Genomic DNA, 13,863 nt, shown 5'->3' on the forward strand with positions numbered 1-13,863 from the left:
CGGAACCACTGTATGACAGTGCCCCCAGCTCCCAGCCCCTCAAGATGGTCCAGAAGGATGTTCTGGTCGATTGTATCAAACGCCGCTGAGAGATCCAGCAGAACCAGGAAACAACTCTCACCTTTGTCCCTAGCCCGCTGGAGATCATCAACCAGCGTGATCAAGGCAGTTTCAGTCCCGTGATGAGGCCTGAATCCTGACTGGAAGGGATCCAAATGGTCCGCTTCTTCCAGGCGTGCCTGGAGTTGTTCAGCAACCACCCGCTCAATCACCTTGCCCAAGAATGGAAGATTTGAGACTGGGTGATAGTTGGCCATCGTGGCCGCATCTAGAGATGGTTTTTTAAGAAGCGGTTTAATAACCGCCTCTTTCAGCGGGTCTGGGAAGGCTCCCTCACGGAGGGAAGCATTCACCACCGCGCAGAGCCCATCGCCCAGCCCTTCCCGGCTTGCTTTTATTAGCCAGGATGGGCAAGGATCCAGGAGACAGGTGGTTGGCTTCACTTGTCCAAGCAGCCTGTCCACATCCTTGGAGGTAACAGATTGGAACTGATCCCACACAACTTGACCAGACAGGACTCTAGCACTCTCCCGCCCCGGCCCTGCTCCCACGGTGGAGTCTACCTCTTCCTGAATCTGAGTGACTATCTGCAAAAAACTTTGCAAAATCATTGCAGGAGATCATGTGGCTCCTACTGGGCCCCGATGGAGCAGGTGGTTCCGCTAAATTGCGAACCCCCTGAAAAAGTCTCCTGCTGCTGTTTTCTGCAGATGCAATACAGGCAGTGAAGAAAGTCTTCTTCGCCATCGCTATCGCCACTTGGTAGGCTCGACATTGAGCTCTAACCCGTGTCCGTTCAGCTTCAGAATGGGTCATCCGCCACCGGCGCTCTAGCCGTCTCAACGATTGTTTCATTGCCCTCCGATCTGTGGAAAACCATGGGGCTGTCCGGGCTCCATGCAATCGGAGAGGACGCTTCGGAGCCAAACAGTCAATAGCCCTGGTTAACTCCGCATTCCAGCGGGCCACCAGGGAATCAGCCGAAAGGCCAACAACCTCGGATAAAGCATCCCCTACCACTCTCTGGAAACCATTTGGATCCATTAAGTGGTGGGGGAGGACCATCCGAATCGGTCCCACCCACGAAAGAAAACATTTCAATGCCAGCAGAGATTGCAATTGTAAGCAGAGGTTTTTTTGCTTATCAGATGTTCTCAGGTAAGGGAAAATCCAGATTTTTAATTTTTTTAAAATGCTGTGATGTCCATATGGCATTTGGGATCTTGTATTATGGATTGTTTGATGTTGGCTTTTCCAACATTAAATATTTCCCCTCCAGCTTTTCTTGATCCTCCTTTTAGTTTGCTGGGCTTCTGGTCGTACGCTGTATATTTTGCTATGAATGGACTTCCTCATAAGCATGTGGGTTCTCTGTTGTCGGGGGTTCTTCAGCAGAGGCTAGATGGCCACCTGCCAGGGATTCTAACCCTCGATTCCTGCAGGTGCCCAGCCAGGTGTGCAGCCTGGGACTCATTCTGGACTCACCGCTGTCTATGGAGGCGCAGGTCAATTCTGTGTCCAGGGCGGCTGTCTGCCAGCTCCATCTGGTACGCTGGATGAGACCCTTCCTGCCTGCGGACTGTCTCTCCAGAGTGGTGCATGCTCTGGTTATCTCCCGCTTGGACTACTGCCATGCGCTCTACGTGGGGCTACCTTTGAAGGTGACCCGGAAACTAGAACTAATCCAGAATGCTAGACTGGTGACTGGGAGCGGCCGCAGAGACCACATAACACCAGTCCTGAAAGACCTACATTGGCTCCCAGTACGTTTCTGAGCACAATTCAAAGTGTTGGTGCTGACCTTGAAAGCCCTAAACGGCCTCAAAGGCCCAGTAGACCTGAAGGAGCGTCTCCACCCCCATCGTTCTGCCCGGACACTGAGATCCAGCTCCGAGGGCCTTCTGATGGTTCCCTCACTGCGAGAAGCCAAGTTACAGAGAACCAGGCAGAGGGTCTTCTCGGTGGTGGCGCCCTCCCTGTGAAACACCCTCCCATCAGATGTCGAGGAAATAAACAACTATCTGACTTTTAGAAGACATCTGAAGGCAGCCCCGTTTAGGGAAGCTTTTAATGTTTGACGCATTACTGCAATTTATTATTCTGTTGGAAGCCGCCCAGAGTGGCTGGGGAAGCCCAGCCAGATGGGTAGGGTATAAATAATAATTTATTATTATATTATTATTGCAGGGGGTTGGACTAGATGACCCACGGGGTCCCTTCCAACTGTACAATTATGTGGTTCTATGAGTTTTGGGTTCCAGAGTTTGTGGGCGTCAGGCACCCATAATTCCTAGGTTTAGTTAGCGTTGGCACATGATCTATCCTTGCAGAGCTAAACTGGAAGTCACACTCTTAATATTTAAAAAATACGAATAACACCTGACAGCACACACTCCACAGATAACCAGTCCTTAACCCTTCAAAAATTAGGAAACATCCCTTGAACAAATAGGCCCTTTATTTGAGTATAATATTTAGCCTCAGGCTGAACACTGATACCCCTTCCGAGCAGATAGCAGGAAGTTACTAGGGAAACCTAAACTTTACAACTTGCAAATCACTCAGAGGAAACCGAATGCAAATTCTGGACTAGGAACAGGGGCCAGTCTGCGTCAATTAAACTGTGACATCAAAGTCTTCTCCTTTTCCATAGGCTGCTCCCGGAGGGAAAAGCAAATAGAAGATATTGCTCAAATAACTCTGAGTGACAGGCTTGTGAACTCTTGAGCATGATCTGTTTCGCGTGCGCAACCCGTCTCGCGATGTAGCTGTGGCGTTTGGGGCAGTTTGCGTTGTTGCAGGAATTTATGTTAGGGAAACCAGGAACTTGTAAATATTTATTTTGTCTTACTTGATGTGTGGGAGCTGGAGGTCAAGGGAAGGGTGGGGTCAAGCCCTGATACTCAGGTTTCTGTCGCCAGAACCTCCCAATTTGTGATGTATTTGTGATGTGTGCATGATGTAATTTTAGGGGTGTTGTGGGTTCCTTTGTAAAACTGATAAAAGTGGAAGCCATCCTTTGTTCTTCCTGCTTCTCCCATGTGCTGGGTGAGTCCTGTTGCAACAGTTGTTTGAATAAAGACCAGGCCTACTGGCTCCTCTATTCCTGGATGGTGTCTTTGTTTTGTAATCCAAGTGAGCCCAAGGATTTTCCTATAACATTGTAAAACAGGGAGGGGAACATAAAGGCCTGCCTTGCTTTCCTTTCAGTCGGTAGAGCATGAGACTCTCAATCTCGTGGGTTCGAGACCCACATGGAGCAAAAGATTTCTGCGTTGCAGCGGGGTTGGGCTAGATGACCGTTGGGTCATAGAATCCTAGAGTTGGAAGAGACCACAAGGGCCATCGAGTCCAACCCCCTGCCAAGCAGGAAACACCATCAGAGCACTCCTGACATATGGTTGTCAAGCCTCTGCTTAAAGACCTCCAAAGAAGGAGACTCCACCACACTCCTTGGCAGCAAATTCCACTGTCGAACAGCTCTTACTGTCAGGAAGTTCTTCCTAATGTTTAGGTGGAATCTTCTTTCTTGTAGTTTGGATCCATTGCTCCGTGTCCGCTTCTCTGGAGCAGCAGAAAACAACCTTTCTCCCTTCCCAGCTCCACAATTCGGTGACTTTTCTCCGACCCACAATGAACAATGATGGGGATCCTTGAGGCACTGCTCTGGCCTGATCCAGCAACTTCCTCCCTTCCAGCTATTAAGGGCCCATTAAGGCACCATTCGTTCTCCATCCCGCTGCCATTTCCAGGCAAGGGAGAGAATTGCAAATCATATTATCGTATTACTGCTCGCTTGCTTGGAGCCTTTCCAGAATCTTATTGAGTTGATTTTAGCAAAGAGATAAGGCTAAGAAGGCTCCGTATTTGCAAAAGGATTAGGTGCTGCTTCTGCTGTGCTTTCCAGGAAAGTTGGGTGCCTGCAAGCAGTAGCAGGCAGGCCTGGTGGGACCCCTCACCTGGGACTGGTAGGGCAGAAGGCAAGGAGGCCAACAGGAGGTGGCGCCAAACCCAGGAACGGGCAGCCGAGGCAACTCACCCTTATTCTCTTGCCCCCACCTTCCCCCCTCCCTTCCTCTTCTACAAGGGGGACGCCAAGACGGAGGAAGAAAAGGAGGAAGACGGCAGCCAGGCTCACACCTTCGACTCGCTGTGAGTAGAATCCAAAAATGGCAGAGCTGAAAGGGACCCATGAGGGTCATCCATCCCAACCCCCTCTGCAATGCAGGAATCCCTGCTAATAATAATAAATTTTATTTAAACCCCGCCCTCCCCGGCCAAAGCCGGGCTCAGGGCGGCTAACAGCAGTAAAATTACAATGGAGGGGGCGGACAAAAAAACAACAACCCAATTTAAAAGACAGGTTAAAATGCAATTTAAAATGCAGCCTCATTTTAAAAGTCAAAGCCATAAGGGGAGGGAAGCATAAGGGTCAGACTGAGTCCAAACCAAAGGCCAGGCGGAACAGCTCTGTCTTGCAGGCCCTGTGGAAAGATGTCAAGTCCCGCAGGGCCCTGGTCTCTTGTGACAGAGCGTTCCACCAAGTCGGGGCCAGTACTGAAAAGGCCCTGTCCCTAGTTGAGACCAATCTAACCACCTTGTGACTTGGGACCTCCAAAATGTTGTCATTTGTGGACCTCTCCGCGGGGCATACCAGAAGAGGCGGTCCCGTAGGTATGAGGGTCCTAGGCCGCATAGGGCTTTAAAGGTCAAAACCAGCACCTTCAACCTGACCCTGTACTCCACCGGGAGCCAGTGCAGTTGGTAAAGCACTGGGTGAATGTGATTCCGCGGCAAGGACCCCGTAAGGAGCCTCGCCGCGGCATTCTGCACCCGCTGGAGTTTCTGGGTCAGCTTCAAGGGCAGCCCCGCATAGAGCCAGTTACAGTAGTCAAGCCTGGAGGTGACCGTCACATGGATCACTGTGGCCAGATCAGGGCGGGAAAGGTAAGGGACCAACTGCTTAGCACGGCAGAGATGGGACAATGCCACCTTTGCTGTGGCTGCAACCTGCGCCTCCATGGAAAGGGAGGCATCTGAAGGTTACACCCAGACTCTTGACAGAAGGCGCTGGCACTAAATGAGCCCCCGCAAGAGACAGGAGTTGGCCTCCCGACCCCATGTCGTCCCGACCCAGTCAGAGGACCCCTGTCTTCGAAGGATTTAATTTCAACAGGCTCCCACGCAGCCATCCAGCCACAGCTTCCAAGCGCCTGGTCAGTGTGTCCGGGGCCGAGTCAGGGCGGCCGTCCATCAACAGATAGAGTTGGGTGTCATCGGCATATTGATGACAACCCAGCCCAAAGCTCCGGACAATCTGGGCAAGGGGGCATATAAAGGTATTAAAAAGCATCGGGGGAAGGATTGGCCCCAAGCAGTGCCGCAGCGACAACTCCCTCCCTAGCGCCCCTCTCTGTCCCCGACCTGAGATAAAAGAGCACGGCCGTTGTTGGACCGTGCCCTGAATCCCTGCGTCAGCAAGGCGTTGGCCCAAAAGTTTGTGCTTGGCCGTGTCGAAGGCTGCTGACAGATCTAAGAGAATCAGCAGTCCCAACCCGCCTCGATCCAGCTGTCTACGGAGATCATCTGTTAGGGCGACCAAAGCCGTCTCGGTCCCGTAACCAGGGCGAAAGCCGGACTGAAATGGGTCCAAACTGAGACGATGTTTCATCCGGAAATCTACCTAACTGTTTGGCAGCTGCTCTCTCAGTTACCTTACCCAGGTACGGAAGATTCGAAACCGGGCGGTAATTGGATAGATAGGGTGGCGCTGTGGGTTAAACCACAGAGCCTAGGGCTTGCTGATCAGAAGGTCGGCGGTTCGAATCCCTGCGACGGGGTGAGCTCCCGTTGCTCGGTCCCTGCTCCTGCCAAACTAGCAGTTCGAAAGCACGTCAAAGTGCAAGTAGATAAATAGGTACCACTCCAGCGGGAAGGTAAATGGCGTTTCCGTGCGCTGCTCTGGTTTGCCAGAAGCGGCTTAGTCATGCTGGCCACATGACCTGGAAGCTGTACGCCGGCTCCCTTGGCCAATAAAGCGAGATGAGCGCTGCAACCCCAGAGTCGGTCATGACTGGACCTAATGGTCAGGGGTCCCTTTACCTTTACCTTTAAAGGATCTAGGGATGAATTTTTTAAAATCTTAATAAATATCTTATAAAATAAAAATAAAAAAATAAAGGATCTAGGGATGTTTTCTTTAAGAGCAGACGCACCACTGCTTCCTTCTACTCCTGGGAAACAGCTCTTGCCACAGCTCTTCCTGATGTTCAGGCGGAATTTCCTTTCTTGCGATTTGAATCCGTTGGTTCGGGTTTGCTCCCTCCTCCACGAGAAAGCCTTTCGGATACCATCTCCCCCTCCTCTTGTCGAGGCGAAATAAACCCAGCTCCTTCGACCGTTCCTCATAGGGCTTGGTTTCCAGACCCTTTTATCATCTCGGTCGAACCTCCAGCTTGTCGATCTCCTTCTTAAACTGGGGTGCCCAGAACGAGATACAGGATTCCAGGTGGCGTTTGTCCAAGGCGCCTAAATTGCACAGAAGAAACAGCATTTTGCTTTGCTGTGTGTAGATCGTAATATCCGTGGTCGTTAGACTGGTCCAACCGCAGGCGCTGAGACTTCCTGCCTCTTTGAGATTTACTTTCTTTCTCGCAATGAGATCGTGCCGTGATGAATAATTGTTGTTCTCCTTACCACTACATCCTTTCAGTCAAAATCGGACGGCAGCGAAGAGAACATCTTCCTCCTCAAGGCCTCTCCTTGAAAGCCTAATCAGGCCGGTAAGCTCCAACTTTCACAGAATTGTAGGCTTGCAAGGGACCCCTGGGGGTCATCCAGCCTGACCCCCTGCAATGCGGGGATCGCAGGGAGAATCCCCGATGGGAGGCCACCCGGCCTCTGATAAAACATGAAGGAGAGGTCTGCTCTGCTTTTGAACGCTGCATGGCGAGGGGTTCCCAGGGAAATAAGACAGAGTCAAAGCAGAGCCCCTTGCAAAACCCGGGCTCCTCGGCACGTAATTAGACTGCGGAACTCCCTGCCACATGAGGGCCACGAACTTAGATGGCTTTGAAAGAGGACTGGACAAATTCATGGAGGGGGAGAGGGCTATCGACGGCTACAGGCCAGGTTGCTTCTGAATGCCAGTTGCTGGAAACGGCAGGCGGGGAGAGCGGTCTTGTGTTCGAATCCTGACTGCAGGCGTCTTTTTGGCCCCTGTGAGAAGAGGATGGTCTGCTTTTACAGTAATTATCAGTATGTTTTAAACAGAATTTATGTACGAATATAGTTTTAATCAGTGCTTTTTTCCCCTGGGGGGAACGCATACCCCTAAACATTTTTTGAATCTAAGTTTGGCCTCATTGAGGGGTGCCATTTCTGTGGGGATATACGCTCGGTATTTATCACTCCTGTTGTACAAAAATCTCCAAATGGGTCTAAAACTCCTGGTAGAGGACAAGGATCCAGAGATCACGCTCAGGGTGGCCAAATTCTGTGCGACCGCCATAAAACTTAGGGAACAAGCTGTACTACTAAAACGATTAAGGTTTTAAATGACTATTTTAGGTTATATTTTAGTGATCAAGATTGAATATATATTTTTTAACTGCTGCTATATCTGAATTGTCTCTGTTATACCCAGTTGCAATTCAATGTATTCCTGTTGTGTTTTATGATTTTCCTGATATTGTAAGTGAGCCGGAACTGGTCTGTGACCGTAATAATAAAATTCTATTCTATTCATTGAGGCGCAGTATTTCAATATGAGCAGAAATAAATGAGAGTCCCCCTAAACATTTTTTTTAAAAAAGAAGAAAAAAAGCACTGGTTTTAATTCTATCAATGTTTAATTGTCTTTTCATGACAGATTTACCCCCATATTTTTAGCCTGTTCCTGTTTGTGTCTGTAAGCCGCCCTCCCGTCAGGGGGAAAATTCAGGGTATAAATAAATATATAATAACGATAATAGCAGTAATAACTGGCCTAAGTCCACCGCAGCTCCCTAAGGGGCCTCCATTTAAGGAACCCTCCCTTCCTGCGATTTCAAGAAATCGGCGTTCAGAAAAGCGTTGCTTCCTCCGACTGTGGAGGCAGAGCAAAGTCATTCTGGCTCGTAGCCAGCAATGGCCCTCTCTTCCTCTGCAAATTTGCCCAAATCTCTTTTGAAGCCTCTCAGGTCGGCATACTGAGGCAGGAAGTTCCGCAGTTCAACCCTGCGCCGCATGAAGAAGGGCAGAGAGCGAAAGGGACAGGTGATTTACAATGAGTTGAAAAATACATATTCTATTTTTTTATATAATTTTTTTTTAGTTTTTTTAACATATCATTTCCAACAATCATATAACATAACTTGTTCTCTTATACAATGTTTTAGACTTCCGTCAACACCTCTGATGATTTTTTGTTCTTTATCACTTATTCTGCATTTCTTAGTTTCTCTATTGCTCTTAATTATCATCAACTAATAATTCTCATAGTCTTTCTTGCAATATATTCTTGCAATAACTTCTGTATTACTCTTAATTATCATTCACTAATAATTCTCCTCATAGTCTTTCTTGCAATATTTCAGATAGCCCTCCTTACAAAACTTATCCTACTAGCGTAATCGGTTCATTACAATTACTTTTCAAATAGTCCGTATATTTACTAGGTTCTCGCTGTTATCTCTGGTGTCCTCCCTCATGGGAACCTATCTACACTTCAGGGACATTCCGAGATCAAATCAGAAACCGGCTTCTCATAATAATAATAATAATAATAATTTATTATTTATACCCCTCCCATCTGGCTGGGTTTCTCCAGCTACTCTGGGCGGCTTCCAACAGAACACTAAAATACAGTAGCCTATTAAACATTAAAAGTTTCCCCGAACAGGGCTGCCTTCAGATGTCGTCTAAAAGTCTGGTAGTTGTTTTTCTCTTTGACATCTGGTGCGAGGGCGTTCCACAGGGCGGGTGCCACCACTGAGAAGGCCCTGTGCCTGGTTCCGCTGTAACTCGCAGCGACGTCTCTGGGAAATGGGGACTGTGGTCTGGGATCGGGCCTGGTTCCTGCGAGGGCGCAAGAGCACCCACAGTCCCCGCTAACTGACCCACTGCTGCCTCCTCCTTTTTCCGGACAGGTTTCCCCCGCCTCAGGATGCGAAAGACCCACATACTCTGTATCGTGATTCTTGGGAGCTTCCTGACCATCGCTGCCTTGCACTTGCACCTCACCCGCATGGTGCGCCAGTGGGTGCCCTCGCCCTGTGCCTGCTGCGCCACCTTCCAGCCCCCGCTGCTGGCCAACGCCACCACCCTGAGCGACGGCACCTACACCTACCGCCTGGACCCGGGCATCTACAATGACCTCTTCCCACACCTGCAGCAATATCGGTGCCGGGAGCTCACCTGCGAGCAGAGCTGGTGCCCGGAGGCCTCTGCCGCCCCACTGCTTCTCCTGGCCATCAAGTCCCACCCGGGATCCAGCGCAAGGAGGGCAGCCCTGAGGCGCACCTGGGTGCGGCCGCGGGAGATGGGGGGCTTCCGGATCCGACATGTGTTCCTGATGGCCGTGTCGCCCAACCAGAAGCAGATGAACCTGGTGACGGAGGAGAACGAGGAGTTCGGGGACATCCTGTTGTGGGATTTCATGGAGTCGCACCACAACCTGTCCCTGAAGGAACGATGTTTCCTGCAGTGGGTACACAGCAGCTGCCCAGGTGTGGCCTACATCTTCAAAGGTACCATATTTTTCGCTCTATAAGACGCAACAGACCACAAGACGCACTTAGTTTTTGGAGGAGGAAAACAAGGGAAAAAATATTCCGAACCGTATTTTTCACTCTATAAGACGCACCAGACCACAAGACGCACCTAGTTTTTGGAGGAGGAAAACAAGAAAGAAAATATTCTGAATCTCAGAAGCCAGAACAGCAAGAGGGATCGTTGCGCAGTGAAAGCAGCAATCCCTCTTGCTGTTCTGGCTTCTGGGATAGCTGCGCAGCCTGCATTCGCTCCATAAGACGCACACACATTTCCCCTTACTTTTTAGAAGGGAAAAAGTGAGTCTTATAGAGCAAAAAATACAGTACGTCACGGGCTTGCTGGGGGCCAAAGGTACAGGGCAGGTCTGCCACGAAGGAGGCCTGGCTCTTAGGCAGGAAGAAGCAGATGCGTGAAGATAGGATAGGGACCAGCTGGCTTACTAGCAGCGCATGGGAAGAGGATCTAGGGGTCAAGCTGAATGTGAGGCAACAGTGTGATGCAGCAGCAAAAAAGGCTAATGCTATCCTAGGCTGCATCAACAGAAATACAGCGGTACCTCGGGTTACAGATGCTGCAGGTTACAGACTCCGCAAACCCAGAAATAGTACCTCGGGTTAAGAACTTTGCTTCAGGATGAGAACAGAAATCGTGCAGCGGCAGCAGGAGGCCCCATTAGCTAAAGTGGTGCTTCAGGTTAAGAACAGTTTCAGGTTAAGAAGGGACCTCCGGAACGAATTAAGTTCTTAACCCGAGGTACCACTGTATAGTGTTCAGATCAAGGGCAGTCTTAGTCCCGCTCTATTCTGCCTTGGTCAGACCCCACCTGGAGTCCTGTGTCCAGTTCTGGGCAGCACAATTTAAGAAGGATGTTGACAAGCTGGAAGGTGGGCAGAGGTGGGTGACCAAGAATGATTGCAAATCATGGGGTGTGTGGGGGTGTTATTCAAAAACTGCAATGTGGGAAAAACCATGAAGCCAGCAAAATGATAATAATAATAATGTAATAATTTATTATTAATTCCCCGCCCATCTGGCTGGGTTCCCCCAGCCACTCTGGGCGGCTCCCAACAGAACATTAAAAACACGATAAAACATCAAACATTAAAAACTTCCCTAATCAGGGCTGCCTTCAGATGTCTTCTAAAAGTCAGATAGTTGTTTATTTCCTTCATATCTGAAGGGAGGGCATTCCACAGGGCGGGTGCCACCACCGAGAAGGCCCTCTGCCTGGTTCCCTGTAACTTGGCTTCTCGCAGGGAGGGAACCGCCAGAAGGCCCTCGGAACTGGACCTCAGTGCCTACATAGCTCCATCCTTATGTCAGGCATTGTGGTATATTGGCGTGACGCCATGTTTAGCTGGCGATATATCATGCCGTTGAAAACAAGATATCGCCCTGTGTTTGTGGGATGTGCTTATGGGACCTTGAACATTACTTTGAATGTCAAAACACGATGTGGCGCATAGATTTGCTTTTACCTGCATTTGACCATCGGGATGGCACTGGGGCCTTGAAAAAGTCTAGGGGGGACCCCTCCATCTAGAGGGGCTGGGAGCTGGGGGCACTGTCATACAGTGGTTCCTCTCCTTCCTCCGGGCCATGTTCAGAAAGTGGTGGTGGGGGGGATGAGTGTTCAGACCCCTGGGCTCTCACTTGTGGGGTGCCTCAGGGTTCTGTCCTCTCCCCCCTGCTTTTCAACATCCACATGCAGCCGCTGGGAGAGATCATCAGGGGGTTTGGACTGGGTGTCCATCAATATGCGGATGATACCCAGCTCTACCTCTCTTTCAAATCAGAACCAGTGAAGGTCCTGTGTGGTGTCTGGAGGCGGTTGGAGAATGGATGGCGGCTAACAGATTGAGGTTGAATCCTGACAAGACAGAAGTGCTGTTTTTGGGGGACAGGAGGCGGGCAGGTGTGGGGGACTCCCTAGTCCTGAATGGGGTAACTGTGCCCCTGAAGGACCAGGTGCGCAGCCTGGGAGTCATTCTGGACTCACCGCTGTCCATGGAGGTGCAGGTCAGTGTCCAGGGCAGCTGTCTACCAGCTCCATCTGGTGCACAGGATAAGACCCTATCTGCCCGCAGACTGTCTGGCCAGAGTGGTGCATGCTCTGGTTCTCTCCCGCTTGGACTACTGCAATGTGCTCTACGTGGGGCTACCTTTGAAGGTGACCCGGAAACTGCAATTAATCCAGAATGCAGCAGCTAGACTGGGGACTGGGGGCGGCTGCTGGGACCACATAACACCGGTCCTGAGAGAACTTCTTTGGCTCCCAGTACGTTTCTGAGCACAATTCAAAGTGTTGGTGCTGACCTTGAAAGCCCTAAACGGCCTCAAAGGCCCAGTAGACCTGAAGGAGCATCTCCAGCCCCATCGTCCAGCCCGGACACGGAGGTCCAGCTCCGAGGTCCTTCTGGCGGTTCCCTCACTGCGAGAAGCCAAGTTACAGGGAACCAGGCAGAGGGCCTTCTCAGTGGTGGCGCCCGCCCTGTGGAACGCCCTCCCATCAGATGTCAAGGAAATAAACAACTATCTGACTTTTAGAAGACATCTGAAGGCAGCCCTGTACAAGAAGTTTTGAATGCTTGACATCTTCTTTTGTTTTAATTTGTTGGAAGTCCCCCCAGAATGGCTGAGGTCACCCAGTTAATATTTAATGCTGTATTGTTTTTAACACTTGATTGGGAGCCGCCCAGAGTGGCTGGGGAAACTCAGCCAGATGGGCGGGGTATAAATAATATATTATTATTATTATTATTATTATTATTATTATTATTATTATACGAAAGCACTGTTGTTTTCCAGGGGATGATGACCTCTTTGTGAACCTGCCGGCGCTGACCGAGTACCTGGCTCAGACCCCCAACGCCTCCCGCTTCATCCATGGGAACATCCAGCGCCACTCAGCTGTGATGAGGACAGGGAAGTACGCCGTCTCCACTGCCCTCTACTCGCAGCGATACTACCCCAACTTTGCCTCTGGCGGGGGCTTCATAGTGCCCGGCCCCCTGATCCCTGCCTTACATCAGGCGTCCCTGGAGCTCCCGGTCTTCCCCCTGGACGACGTCTACATGGCCTTCCTAACTCTGGCTGCCGGGCTCCCCCACCGACACGACAAGCGCTTCAAAGTGTGGGGCATCCCCAAGGACGACATTGCGTTGTACCGGGACTCCCTGACGGTGCACGGGAGCTCGATGGAAAGGATGGAGGAGGTGTGGCAGGAGCTCAGGGTCAGCTGAGTGGCGGCCGCCCGTCTGTGCATAGCTGTCAACCGTCCCTTCTTTGGAGGGACAGTCCCTTATCCCAGCGCCGTGTCCCGCTGCTGTCGCTTATTGATGATGTCCCTTAAATTTCCCAGGTTTCAAAGGAAGCAGCTCCTCTCCCTCCCTCCCTCCTGGCCAGGGAGGCTCCAAATGTGTTGCTTGGCTGCCCGGCCTGACCCCCTCTGGCCTCCTCTCACCAGCCTCGGCCCCCGGGAGCCCTTCCCCGCCGGGACTTGCGGGAGCCTCGGGCCCTTCCGCCGCCATCCTCCTTGCGGCCGCCGAACTGAGTGTCTCTGCCTGGGGTACCATCTTCGTAGCTTGGACTTCGTTTTGCGTGAAAAGTGGTTGCTGCTTGTAGTTATTTAATTGCAGTGTTTCATCAGCTTGAACAGCAACCTTTGGAAACGAAGGGCTAAAAACCGGCGCTGCTCTCCAAAATTATCTGGTCCTTTTAAACTTTGTATTTCAGGTGGTTGACTAAAATCCCTTATTTTTGAGGCTGCTGGTCCCTTATTTTCAAATCTGTAAGTTGACAGCTATGCGTCTGTGCCCGAGCCCTGGGTCAGAAGGCAGTGGGGGGGCAGCCTCTCTCGCGTACCGGAGCTGGACAGTCTGCTCCCAGGGGCATCGGACGTCTCGCAGAGGCTCGCCGTGCCACCCTCAGAAGCTAGGAAGGATCCGCATGGCCGTTGCTGCATTGGCCTGCTCCTCAGAAGGGCCAGCTAGTAATAGTAATTTATTATCTGTACCCCGCCCATCTGGCTGGGTTTCCCCAGCCACTCTG

At 50.8% G+C, this 13,863-nt stretch overlaps 1 protein-coding gene across 8 annotated transcripts; it reads left to right on the top strand.

Annotated features, from left to right (window-relative positions):
• Positions 1–1,196: 1,196 nt before the first annotated feature.
• LOC308462284 (N-acetyllactosaminide beta-1,3-N-acetylglucosaminyltransferase 4-like) lies at positions 1,197–13,576 on the top strand. 8 transcript variants are annotated; one of them, XM_080979871.1, is made up of 5 exons: positions 1,197–1,218; positions 4,148–4,212; positions 6,773–6,842; positions 9,189–9,788; positions 12,622–13,576. In XM_080979871.1, the coding sequence occupies exons 4-5, from the start codon at positions 9,206–9,208 to the stop codon at positions 13,053–13,055; spliced, it is 1,017 nt and encodes a 338-aa protein (XP_080835997.1). In that variant the 5' UTR covers positions 1,197–1,218; positions 4,148–4,212; positions 6,773–6,842; positions 9,189–9,205; the 3' UTR covers positions 13,056–13,576. The 8 variants fall into 8 exon arrangements, with proteins under 8 accessions (XP_080835997.1, XP_080835998.1, XP_080835996.1 ...); XM_080979872.1 differs by lacking the exon at positions 6,773–6,842; XM_080979870.1 differs by lacking the exon at positions 1,197–1,218 and having other exon boundaries at positions 3,844–4,212.
• Positions 13,577–13,863: the final 287 nt, after the last annotated feature.

This window comes from Podarcis pityusensis (genome assembly GCF_964106645.2).
Source record: "Podarcis pityusensis genome assembly, chromosome: 13".
Lineage (NCBI taxonomy): Eukaryota > Metazoa > Chordata > Lepidosauria > Squamata > Lacertidae > Podarcis > Podarcis pityusensis.

Coding starts and splice junctions, on each gene's coding strand:
- LOC308462284 (XM_080979866.1), top strand. CDS start 7,203: ATGCCAGTTGCTGGAAACGGCAGGCGGGGAGAGCGGTCTTGTGTTCGA. Junction 7,318..9,188: donor TGCTTTTACAGTAATTATCA/GTATGTTTTAAA, acceptor TTTTCCGGACAG/GTTTCCCCCGCCTCAGGATG. Junction 9,789..12,621: donor TGTGGCCTACATCTTCAAAG/GTACCATATTTT, acceptor GTTGTTTTCCAG/GGGATGATGACCTCTTTGTG.